Source organism: Populus alba, chromosome 13 (genome assembly GCF_005239225.2).
Source record: "Populus alba chromosome 13, ASM523922v2, whole genome shotgun sequence".
Classification (NCBI taxonomy): domain Eukaryota; kingdom Viridiplantae; phylum Streptophyta; class Magnoliopsida; order Malpighiales; family Salicaceae; genus Populus; species Populus alba.
Genome location: NC_133296.1, coordinates 6,457,490 through 6,471,235, shown reverse-complemented (window position 1 = coordinate 6,471,235; position 13,746 = coordinate 6,457,490). Strand labels below are relative to the sequence as shown.

Genomic DNA, 13,746 nt, shown 5'->3' with positions numbered 1-13,746 from the left:
CGATACCATTTCAGTGCATAAATATGCACACCATCGTGTTCTTTAACTTTTCCGTCGATTTTTCTCTAAATCGACACTGTCTTAGTGCATATGTTACCCAAAATTAGACTTGTTAAAAACAGATTCAATTGCGAAATGAAGGAGATATTTGGGATCTAATTGATAATACGCATAGATTAGGGATGAAAATGATAAAGATTATATTTCCTTGGGACTACATTTGAGGTTTCTCACTTTCTATATTAACAAATACACAGTCCACGAGACGTCGCTGCATCATATCAACTCTTGATTTTGGATTTATTGGGCTTACCTGTGGGCCGGGTTACTCTGCTTTGTTTTAGTGGGTCCCTTGAATCCACCTTGGAACACAATTAGGCCCATGCTAGTGAGACATTAGAGATAAATACAGGGACTTTTTACAACTCTCGCTATTATTGACAAATAATTTATTATTAAGATTACGTGTTTTCTTTAATTAGAAAATATTATTAGTTTTTTATATATATTTAATTTGAAAAAAATAAACATAAAAAATTAAAATTCATTATCCAAAAAAAATAAAAATACATTTACTTATATTTTCTCTATCTTACCCACACTTAATAATTTTACCATGCATGATAATACTAGTAGTAAAATTAGTTGTGAACTTTGTCACAAGTAAAAATAATAATAGACTTTTTCCATTTTTTACTACATAAGATATTAAGAAAGTAATTATTCAATAGGTACTAAGCTGTACTTCTCTCTTTTATATATTAAAAAAAATCATGAATTATTTTCATGATAAATTCTGTATTTATGTGAAAAATAGGTGTGATTTTGATATATTTTGGCCTAAGTAGTTTTTTTAAATAGTTTTCATGGAAAGTGTATTATTTTTTTAATATTTTAAAATGTCATAAAAAATAAGTTGGTGAATATTTTTTAGTCTTAGGCTATATTATAAAAAATAAAATAGAAAATAACTTATTAATATTATTTTTTTAAGTTTATGAACTTGTATAAAATATTAAATATAACTATTTTACTACTTACAATAGAAGAATAAGATATAGAAAATGCAATACTAAAAAACAAATATTATATTATATTTATTTTATAAAATGTAACTATATAAATATTTTAAATATTATATTATAGACATGTGGCCTTGTTGAATATTTTTTTAAGTAAAATATATTAATATGTTTTTCATTTTTAAAACCTCAAAGTAATTTTTTTTTTTACATTGAAAAAACAAACCAAATTAGTTAATGGTAAATAGTATAAAAATATATTTTAGGATATTTAAAACCTCAAAGTAATATATTAATATGTTTTGGGATATTTTTCATTTTGAGAGAGGTGTTTTGATAAGGTTACCAATAAGATGAGAGAGAGGAGTTCTGAAAGTATTTCTTTTTGGATATAAAAAAAGAAAAATAATTTCATTTTGTAAGGCTACTTTTTATGAGAAACTATTTTTCTAAAGTTTACCTGACATTAAAAAGCGAGGAAAATAATTTTTAGAAAAGTATTTTTTCAAAAATAAACAAAAATTTTATCTAAAAAAATAAATGACATGTATGCTAGCAAGAAACGGCATTTATCTAAAAAAACACATCTTAAAGATTTCATTAATTTTATTTTTAACTTTAAAGCATCATTTAATTAGTACTTAGTAATCAAAATCAAACCGAATTTAAATAAAATTGTGTGGATTTTGATCTAGTTTTTTTTAATGATTAAAGACCCAAACTATCATCAAACTTTTAACTTCATGGCAACCCTATTGACATTGAAAATTAATATTTTTGATGGTTGAAATATAATCAATAATTTTTTTCCTCAGTACTCTTTGTTTTTAATGACTCTATCTCTTTTTTCTTAACTTCATATGAGATAAATGAAGTTCTAAAGCTAGAATATAAAAATAAAAAATTACAAGAATGGAAAAAAAAATATCAAGAACCAAACCAAACATTTCCGAACAATTAAAAAAACATTATGGATGCTCGTAGCATTCCACATTGCTGCTCATGTGAGATGATATACATTAAATGAAACAATAAAACTTCTAGTTATTTTAGTTTATTTTTTTATTTAATTTTTAATGTTAATGTGTTATCCAAATCAACTATTATCATCCAATGTACAACGTGTTATTAATTTCAACGTGAGCATATATATATATATATATATATAAGAACAAAACATTACTCGAGTATTGTCGTGTGAAAATTCTTGTAATCTTTTTTTAAAGGTATACGAAGGAAAGACATCTAATAAGATTTAATTAAAAAAATAATGAAGGACCACTCAAAAAGAGTGTTTATTGATATTGTAAAAAAACTCTATAAAAAACAAAGTAAAAGGTGAACAATATGTAATAAGACAGTAGCATAACTATATTTTAAATCACTTAATTGTAAAAAAATTTAAATTAAAAAAAAAAATCAAAGGTTATTCCAAATGTGAAGATTCTTGTAATCTTTTCTCGAAGGCACATAGAGGAAAGATATTCTAATAAAATTTAAGAAAAAAATAATGCAGAGCTATACAGAAAGAGTGCTTGTTGATATTGTAAAAAAATTCTATAAAATACAAAGTAAAAGTGAACAATATGTAATAAGACAATATCATAAATATATTTTAAATCACTTAATTTTAATAAATTTAAATTAAAAGGAAAAAAACAAATCAAAGGTTGTTCCATACACATAGCCTAAATGCTTAGGTTAGACATATAAGAAAAAAAGCTAGGCACACACGAGCATGTAAACATGTAAAAAATCCATAAGAAATAAAAACTATAAATGAGAAAACAAAAACCTTGGGGACTAAAATAATGAAAAGCACAATCCATGCACACTGAAAAAAAAATGACCGAATATTTATTTTGATTTCAAACTCGATCCCTAAAGTTACAATTGATTTAAATCCATAAAATAAAACTTTATTTTATCAAAATCAAACATCAACTTAATATTATAACTTATTATTTATATCCCAAGAACCTCATATCAAGTCTAACCAAAATAAATCATCAAATCTAATTCTACAGATCGAATCAACATAAAAAGATCAAAAAAAAAAAAATCAAGTGATTAAAAAAATTTAAAAAAACCAAAAAAAATAAAAAAACATTGCGGATAACTTTTGTAACCCGTACAATATATTTTGTTTTTATTTTTTTATATTGCATTGTCATTGTTTTTTTTTTTTTAATATATCTTTTCATTTTGCATCATCTAAAATGCTCACAATTTCAAACACCATGTCATGGTTTATCGAGTATCAAATTTTCAAAACTAAACTCTAATTGCTACTAAAAATAACAATAAAAAAAAATAAAAATTATATTTGATATAAAAAAAATGATAGTGCACTTTGCTATTTTGAAGGAGTTAGACATTAGGTGAGATAAATAAAGGTTGAACATTTTTTTTTTTTCAGTTTCAAATTCAATATCTAAAGCTTCAATTATTTTAAATTAATAAAATAAAATTTTATTTTATCAAAACAAATATTAATCAAGTTCAGAATCTTTTTCAACATGAGAAAAAACTTAACAACAAACTAACCAAAACAAATCACCAAGTTCAAACACAAATCAACTTTTGAATGTGAAAGAATTAAATCTAAAAAAATGAACAGTGAAAAAACTCAAAGGATTGAATAGAAGAAGAAAAAACACCGTGAAGATCTAATCACAATGTTTTTTTTTTTTTTTTTGTCTACAGTAAAACCAAGAGACGTTTTAGTTTCTTTTCATCAAATTTTACATTGCTGAAACTGGAGAGAGCTGTTTGTAATTGCAGTTGTTTGTCTCTTTTCTTCTACTGGTATAATATAAATTTATCCCCAAGCTTTCAATTTTTTTGATATATTAATCAAGTAAGGCTAATTAATATGTTATTAGGGAATTAAGCATAGACTTTCTTTTTTTAAAAAAATAAAAATGCCTTTGGAAAGTACAAGTATAAATATATAAAATTGGACTGGTTCATTTTGTCTATCTCTCGCCAGCAGGCAAAGGCAGGAAGCCGCTCTCCCCTTATCCTTTCATGTTATCACCAGCAAATAACACCACACCTCACTCTTCGTCTCTCTCTCTCTCTCTCACTCTCTGTGTTTTAAAGTCCAAAACTTCGAAATAAAGCAGATAAGAAGACAGTTCTTTCATGGAGTATTTCTTTATAGAAATAACACTTAGTTGAATGATACAAGAAACAGACAGTTATAATAGTTATAGCTGGTAGCGGTAGAGTAGTGGCAGCAGAGAATGTCTTGTTTACTGCCACAGTTCAAGTGCCAACCAGACACGTTCTCTATACATTTTAGAAATCTCCAACATCACGGCACCAACCATACCCAACTCCGTGAGTTGCTTTGTTGCATCTTTTTTTCCTTCATTGCTTACTTACCAATGCCTTTGTTTCAGTTAGAATTCAAATGGGTTTTGTTTGTTTGCTTTATTATTTTCATTTCTTGATATTTTATCACAAATGCCTTTGCTATGACCATACTTGAACTGGGTATTTCTTTGTTTTGACCACGAAGCAATTCTTAATGCTTTTATTTCAATCAGAACTGAAATGGATATTTGTTTTGTTTTATGTTTTTTGAATGCTACCGAGTAATGAAAGTCTTGGTTTTCAGTAATATTTTTGGAAGATTATTTTTTCTTTTCTTTTCTTTTTGTTCACAACTTATGACAAATGCTATGTTTGATACCAGAACTGAAATGGGCGGGTTTTAATTTTATGTTGTTCGACATTTTTGTTTCAATAAGAATTGTGGTGGTTTTTTTTTTTTTTTTGGTGTTATAAGTAGCTTGATAGGTATCCTCAATACATGTCTTTGCTTCAGCTAGAACTGAGATGGGTGTTTTCTGGTTTTCTTTGGAATTATTTATAGTTATTTTGTTTCACCATTGCTGCTCTCACCATTGTGTATTCACATGAAGGAATAGCGATATGGATTCTATTCTCAAGAACTCCAGATTAGAAAATCCAATCCAATGCAAGATTGACACATTCTAATAGTATTCCTATGGCCACATGAAGTCACCAAATATTTATAAACCTTAGTGTGCTTTCTTTTTAATTTCCTTGCTGACTGTTTTGCAAGTTTAGCGAGCATCTACTAGATATTTTCTCGTTTAACTTTTTGCAACTGTAGTTTGTATGGGGGTGGTATTACCATTTGTTTGAATCTGTGTTCCTGGTTTTAGTTTGATGTTGTTGCATCCATATAGAATATTTTTTCGAGGGCTGTTGTCAAGTTGCTATACTTTTATACACAATTACCTAACTTAACAGCTCAAATGCGTCGTGATTATCTGGAACATGATTATTGTATGGAGTGCAGTCATTTCTAAGACTACATTGATTTTGTTTCCTAGCACAATGCGTTTTGTCCTCTGCATCACCATCAACATCAACCGCGGTGCTTGATCTGGAGAAGCTGAGATTGCCTTCTTTAGAACCTCATTCAGATTCAATTTCTGCAAACAGACCGTGGACGTATATAGGGGGAATCGGTCCCCAGAAGAAGGTGAGCCTTGCTTTATCTGGGATTTTACTGCACCTGCAGTCCTAAAATTGGGGGGGGGGGCGATTAGTGCTTGTTAAACTTGTTTACTTATTCCACAACAAAACCAAAACCATAATAGTTATTTGTTATATTTGGTAATTAAGCTGGGAGAGAGGCTTCTCAGAACGTCGTGGTGGTGCATTGTTTTAGCCATTGCATAGAGTTTTCATTTCATTAAATAAATGACCTTAATTTCTCAAATTTAGGTCTACTAAGTTAATAGTAAGCTCCCTAGATGCCTTATTTTTTTTGTTCTATTGTTAATCAAACCACTGTCAAAAAAATTTCAACTGTTCATCCAGGGCCTTGCTAATCAGATTTTCAAATTGTATTGATTTCTTTTCTTTTTAAAGCTATTGATGATCTTCTCTTTTGGTTGATCTTGCTATCATAGTTACAATACTGTAGTTGCTGCAGTCAGTTTGTTTCTGATATATTCTATTGATGACCCGTGTTATATGGTAATTTAATCTATTTTCTACTTTGATATGTGTGCAGCCACCCTTTGGAACTAGTTTAGCTGCAGAAACACTTATCGCAAATGATGAGGCTGTAATTGCTGCTGCTGCTGCTGAAGCAGTTGCTCTTGCAAGAACTGCTGTCAAGGTTGCGAAAGATGCAGCTGAAATGGCTAAGAATTACTCTTCTCTGAAGAAAGAAACAAAAATTCCAATAGCATCTACAACAGATTCCTTCTCATCAATGTGGTCTCTGCTTACTGAAAAAGAACGAGCTGATATAATAGGAGATTCCGTGTCAGCTGAAACTAGATTAAGAGAAGAATATTCCGTGCAATACCCGACCGAAGAATATGATTGTTTAGAACCAACACAGGAAGAACTTGCACTTTTGCAAAAACAGCTTTCGGAGGGTATAGCTGTGCGATCAAAGCGCCAAACAGAAAGAAAAGCTAGACGAGCAAGAGCAGCTGAAAAGGCTGCTGCAAATGTCGTATCCGTGAAGTCCGGTTCTACCAGCAAGAAAAAGCGTGTGCCCTTGCAAGAAGTAGACCAGTCTGATCCATTGCGCTTTTTTAGAGGAGCCAGCAGCTCTTCCAGGCTTCTCAGCGCTACTGAAGAAGTGGAGTTGTCAGAAGGAATACAGGTCTGATACTCTGATTATGAATAAACCACTAACAATGTTATTTGAAGAACAATGTTTTTTTTTTTTTTTTTTTTTTGAGAATTCGAGGTCATGTGGGGGATTAAGGAACCTTCCAACATGAGTTTTTATGCTACTGATAATTAGAAAAACTTTAACTAATAAAACAAAAAAAGAATTACGTGACCTTTTGTGAGAAAGTGGATACTTGAATGTTGAAAATTGTATAATCAGAGATAAATAGGGTAGGTAGTGTCTGTCAACTCAATTCTTCATGCATCTGTATACTTTTTATTCAATCTTGTCAGATTTCTGATGCCTCATTTATTTTATTAATGTCATTTAGGACCTGCTAAAACTTGAAAGGATTGAGGAGGAGCTGAAGGAGCGATTTGGAGGCGAGCCCAGCTTTGCACAGTGGGCTGCTGCGGCTGGAGTTGATCAGTTAACTTTGAGGAAGCGCTTAAACTATGGCATCCTTTGCAAAGACAAAATGATAAAATCCAATGTCCGGCTTGTTATTTCAATTGCCAAAAATTATCAGGGAACTGGGATGAATCTCCAAGATCTTGTTCAGGTGTGCACTGCCTTATATAAAAACAAACGGGGTTAGAGGGTTTTCCTGTACATTCATCAAAATATTTCTATATCCCAATACACCCAATGTCAGACGCCAAGAAGCACAAGCAAGAAAACACAATGTGTTCCCTAGCCACACCTTCATAACTCCAAATACCCAGATCGTTATATTTCCTTATGTAATACTCCACTACCCCATAAGGTCCCAATAAATAGAGCTAATCAAGAAAGAAGAAAAAGGGAAATTGAAACTCGTGATATTCCTGGCTTTATGCAGTAATGACTAAAACCTGTTTGTTTACTTGCAGGAAGGATGTCGTGGCCTAGTACGAGGTGCAGAGAAGTTTGATGCATCAAAAGGTTTCAAATTCTCAACATATGCTCACTGGTGGATTAAGCAGGCAGTGCGCAAGTCACTCTCAGATCGGTCTAGAACAATTCGCTTACCGGTAAGTTCTACTTCAACTCTCAGTTATCCTTTCTCTGACTTAGCTTAAAAATTTTGCCTTTAAAAATGTGATTTAAACATGAGGTAGTAGGTGTATGCTTTTTGGGAACAACTCACTAGCTCTTGTCTGTACTAAACATTTCTTGTTCTAACATTTTGGTTTCAATATTTTGAGTTTACAGTTTCACATGGTGGATGCAACTTATAGAGTGAAGGAGGCTAGAAAACAATTGTATAGTGAAAATGGAAGACATCCTGACGATAAAGAAGTTGCAGAGGCAGCTGGGCTCTCGATGAAGAGGCTCAGTGCTGTGCTACTAACTCCAAAAGCCCCAAGATCTCTTGACCAGAAGATGGGGTTTAACATGGATCTTAAACTTTCGGTCCGTATAATTCCTTTCCTATTGCCTCGGCCTTGCGCCTTTTGTCAAGACTTTTGCAGCTGTCATTGCATCTTTTAGATTGCTTGTTTTGCTGAGAATTCTATGCATCTTATTCCCCAGGAAGTGACTGCAGATCCTGAAGCAGAAACAGCAGAAGATGTGCTAATGAAGGAATTTATGAGAAAGGACCTGGAGAAAGTTCTGGGAAGTCTCAGTCCAAGGGAGAATCAGGTCGTCAGATGGAGATTTGGAATGGAGGATGGAAGGATGAAAACGTTGCAGGAGATTGGGGAGTTGATGGGTGTCAGTAGAGAAAGAGTTCGGCAAATCGAGCTGAGCGCATTTCGAAAGCTAAAGAACAAGAACAGAACCAAACAGTTGAGGCAGTACATGGTTTCATAAACCACATCATCCATAAACTGCATTGCCACAGAACCTCCTGACCTGCCACAGGATCAAAAGGGCTTGTCTTTCGTGTATACTTATGTCTTCATTCTCTTCCGCAATGAAAATCTTGTGTTTCAGAATCTTAGAGAATAGTTGTGCATAGAAACAAAATTTTTGAACCAAGCTTCTTCCCTTCTTTTATATATTTTATTTACAATGTACCTTACATATGATATTAAATCCATCTTTCTAGCCATTACCATCTTGAAATTCAATTTGCTATTTTACGCTTGTTTGTTTCAAGGAAACCAAATTCCTGAAATCCATTTTTCTCATTTTTTAATGTTTAGCAACCATTCGGAAAGTTAGTCAAAAAAAAGTTTTTTTCCGATTCAAAGAAAAAAACTACTTTTTATCACATGAAAAGTGTTTTTCTTTCCTTGTCAAAAGAAAAACACTTTCTATCTTTACATAAAAACACATATTTGAAACACTTTATCAAACAAAAGCAAGAAGAACAAGAATCATATCCTTGACACTCTTTATTTTGTTATTTTTCCCCTCAAATTTCTCTATTTCTCTATATTATTTTCTTTATATGTTTTTATCTTTTTCGTTTATAGATCTGTAAGAATTATAGCAAAAAATCCTTTGATCTTGTTTAATTTGTTATGTCTGTTCCCAAAAAAGCTATTATTTCTCTCAAATAATCCATAATGGTTTATCTTGTGCCTATAAAAAAATTCATCATTATACTTTTTAGGTTTCATTTTTTTATTGTAAGTGATTAAATATTTATATTAAATATTTTATATTTATTAGATAAACTTGAAAAAAAAATTAATTCATTAATAAATTATTTTCCAGTTCATTTTCCATAACATAACCAAACACTGGAAAGTATTTTTCAATTTATTTTTCATAACACTATTAAATATTAATTTTTTTTTTTTCAGAATTTATTTTTTAAAAATAACAACTTTTCTAGAACAAACAAAGCTTTAAACCCATGGTGGCTGCCCTGGTTTTCAATAGCCTGGTCACTTTACAATGCAAAGTAACGAGTTTAAAAACAGTCAATCATTGATCGTAGAACGTCTACCTTTCTCCGGTAACGGCAACCCACCACCACCCACATGACACCGTAAAGGGTACCAACCCAGCCACCAATGAGATACTAAGGAGCTGAAACAAATGACAAGCCATGACTCATTTTTCTCCGTTTACCATCAGCTATCTTGTAAGCATTTTTCATGATTATACTACTTTTCATGAGATAAATTTACATAATAAAAATTTATAAATATTTTGAATCATTAAATAAATTTATTTAAGTTTATACAAGAAAAATAACATAATATAAAACAATAGAGCAAACCACAGGGCCACAAAGCTACATTCCATACTCGTGCTCTACTCCCCTCTCCACACATATTCATGTTGCTTCATATACTATTTTCACATTAACATTCTCCTTTTCATTAACTAACTTAAACATCATAGGATTTTTTATTCTAATAAAAAACTTATTTTGAAAGGAAGTATGAAAGTCACCCCATTAACTCATTAGACCAGTGATAAGCCCAGTCACTCTCACAACCGTGAAAAACTCAATCTATATTTCCTCATGCTTTCTCTCAGTAGGTTGTTTTTTAAAACGATTTTCTTGCACAACTATGGATACAATTAATTATTTATCCATGTTTTGTTACGGGTCAAATTAATTTTATTTTTATATTTTAAGTATTGTTGAATTTTAAAAAAAAAATTAATCATAAACTTGAAATATAATATATACTGGATGATATTTTTTTTTAAAATATTGATATGATAACGCATTGATGATATTTTTTTAAAATATTGAAACGATAATATATTAGATAGACTGTATTAACTGTCAAATCTAAGAATCCGAGGTCCTGAGATAATAATAACCTTATACAAAGTAAATCAAAATAAATTATAAAAGTTAATTATTAATCAATTCAATATCGAAAAATAAGATTGAAAGAAAATATTAGATTAAAAAAAAAACTAACCGAGTCAACCTAGATTAATCTACCAAACTTATAACTTGGGTCATGCAGTAATGATAAACTCTATAGAAAGCAATTAAAAAAAAAAATTATGAAACTCAATTTCTAATTGACTCAATATTAATGATGAAATTAAAAAATCAATAAAAAAAAAAAAACAATCCAAGTCTAACCCAAGCTAATATGTTAAATTCACCACTTGGGTTATGAGATTGTGATAACTTTATATAAAGCAAATAAAAAATATCACGAAGCTTCATTTTCAATAGATCCAATATTGAAGGTCGCAATCGATAAAAAATAAATAAATTATACTCATGAGACCAGAATAACATCATAAAAAGCTAGTTGAAAAAACATTATGAAGCCCTATTTCTAAACAACTTAATATTGAAGTTAAATTTGAAAAGAAACTAAATACAAAAAAGACGATTGAGTTGTTAGATGGTGACATTCAAAAAAAAAATATTCAATTAAAAAAGATAAAAAAATAAACCAAGTAAACCTAAGTCAACTTATCAAACCTAAGATTCAGTTCAACCCAATCAGGATAACCCTATGGGAAGTAAAAATGAAAAAAAATTACAAAAACAAATTAAAAAGGTACCAAAAAAATGAATAGAGACAACCTACCAAACCTGTAACTTGGATCATAAAAATAAAATAACCTAATAAAAAATAAATAAAAAAAATTTATGAAACTCAATTTCCAACCAATCCAACATTTTAAAGGATGATATAAAAAAACAATTAAAAAAGCAATCCAAAAAAATAACTCAATTTCACTCGAGTTAACCTATTAAATTCATGATTTAGGTCATGAGATTGAGATAAATTCATAAAAAAGTAGATTGAAAAAATTATGAAGCCCCACTTCTAATAAATATAATATTAAAGGTTAAAAAAAAATTGAACTCATGATATTAGTATATAACCCAATAAAAAGAAAATAAAAAAATTATGAAGTATAATTCTTAAAACAACCTAATATTAAAGGATAAAATTGAAGAAAATAAATATTAAGTTGTTGAAGAGTTAAATTAAAAAAAAGAATTATTTTAATAAATAGTATTTTGTGTATATGGCTTGAGTGATATAGCCAAAACTTTTATTATTTTGTTAATAAATAAAACATATAGGGAATGTACAAGTCAAAGAAGGCACCATCAAAATCAAGTTTATAAGAATTGTTTTATTTACAGGATTTCATGAAATATCCGACTTGTTAATCAAGAATTACTTTTTGTTAGAGAAAAAATAACTATTTAAAAATAAAAAACACAAAGAGGGCTCACAAATCTTTAATTAATTTTTTTTTTTTTGTCAATGTGATTCTTTCACATTTACTTAATTTAAGGTTAGAATTGGTAATTTCGCTTGGTTAACTTGGAAATGATTTCTCACAATGTTTTAAGAACTATTTTAACATTAAATTGATAATTGATTTGGAAAAAATTAAATTTAACTTTTTTCAATAAAGATAATTAAGACCGGATCAAAATGATACAAACAAATTCTCTGGCTCTTCTTCTTTTCTTCTCTTTTTACTATTGTTGGGGCTTGCTTATAACATTTTTATTCCTTAAGGATTTTTCATTTTTTTCCATGTTTTTTGAAGTAATTTTATTTTCTTTCATGTTTTAGTCTTTAAGCTCGAGAAATGAGAGAAGAAAATTATTGTAAAAAGATGAAAGGAAAAAAAAAGGTTGATTGGTTCGATTTAGTTGAAAACAATTACAATTACCAAAATTGATGTTGAAGTGTTCCTCTTAATGAGAAAAGTGTTGTTGAAGTGTATTTAACTTTTTATATTGCTTACAAAAATTATATTGGGGTTGAGAGAAATTTTTTTATTTCAACTTGATTTTATGTTTTTGAACCAATTATAGGGTTTTTTTTAGTTGAAGAATTAGTTTCTTGTTGTTATTAGAGTGTTTTTAATATGTATGTAAATGAAAATCGAGTTTTTGAGTAAAAAAAATGGACTATTTGATTTTCTAGTAATCTATGTGGTGTCTAAAATCTAGATTCACAGACAATGCGTTATATGTTCTTACAAAAAAAAAAAAATTGGATGAACAACACATCATTAATTCAATTTGAGAAAAAAAAAATAAAGACTCAAACACATAGGCCTACGTACCTTATACCTATTTTTAATAGTTCAAGATATTATTTTATTAAATTCTATTTAATCAAATAATTATTTTTTTTATTTGATTGTTTTAGTGTGGTTGCCTGATTTTTGTTATCTTATAATTAAATAAATAATAGTTTTAAAAAAATACAGAGTCATTATACCCAATCAGATCAATGAATTAGGATGGGAGTTTGATGAATTAATATGATATGTCATTGCTCTAATATTGAAAAAGCAATTATGTCGTCTTTAATTTTTTTTAAGTCAAACCATGTTTCACCAATTTTTTTAGGTTTTTTTAGACTAATCAAATCAGCTAAATTATATCATGTCAACACTCACATATTATTTTATTCAAGCTTAATTTACGATTTTCAAGAATAATGATTTCATGAGTTTCTTGCATGTGACCATGTTATATTCAATATGATTGTTATTTTTTAGAACTGGAATTTGGAACATGCTTGAATATTATCTAAGAAAAAAATATTGTGATGAAAATTTCAAAAAAAAAAGAAAAAAGAAAAAGAGAGAGCACGTTGATGAGACAAATAAGTTTTAGTTATTGCTCTATCTTTTTTTTCCCCTTAGATGTTTCAAGCAATTAGCATATATTTGTTCTTTTTTTTTTTTTAAAAAGTTAAAGATATTACTAACAAATAATTTTATGTAAAAAACTCTTTTTATAAAAAAATATAGTTCTATATAATTAAGTTTTTTTAAAAAATTAAAGGGCTTTTCCACATGATTAGATAAATGTATCTGCATAAATTTGTTAATGGTTAATGTTGAAATATCTTTTTAGTATTTATTGATTTATTAAACCGTATGTATTATATTTTGAGTTAAGGATTTAAGATTTTTCTTATTACTAAAATCATGTTAAAAAATCTGAATATTTTTTTATTTATAAATATTGAATATCTTTTTTAATTTAAAACACTTGCTTCACTGTATGAAAAGCAAATACTTATTTTTTTTTAATAGTTTTTGTCTTTGAATCATCTAGATTAATTAGTCACGTAGAGCCAACTTTTGTATATTTTAATTTTAAATCCAGGCTAGATAATTAAATCGGTTGAGAATATT

The 13,746-nt window shown here is 28.8% G+C and overlaps 1 protein-coding gene across 1 annotated transcript; it reads left to right on the top strand.

The window, feature by feature from the left end:
- The first annotated feature begins 4,007 nt into the window (after nt 1-4,007).
- Nucleotides 4,008-8,737, top strand: LOC118042896 (RNA polymerase sigma factor sigB). The gene is made up of 7 exons (XM_035050636.2): nt 4,008-4,367; nt 5,393-5,544; nt 6,082-6,687; nt 7,031-7,261; nt 7,572-7,712; nt 7,894-8,094; nt 8,215-8,737. Exons 1-7 carry the CDS (start codon nt 4,271-4,273, stop codon nt 8,494-8,496), a joined length of 1,710 nt encoding a protein of 569 aa, XP_034906527.1. The 5' UTR covers nt 4,008-4,270; the 3' UTR covers nt 8,497-8,737.
- The last annotated feature ends 5,009 nt before the right edge of the window (nt 8,738-13,746 follow it).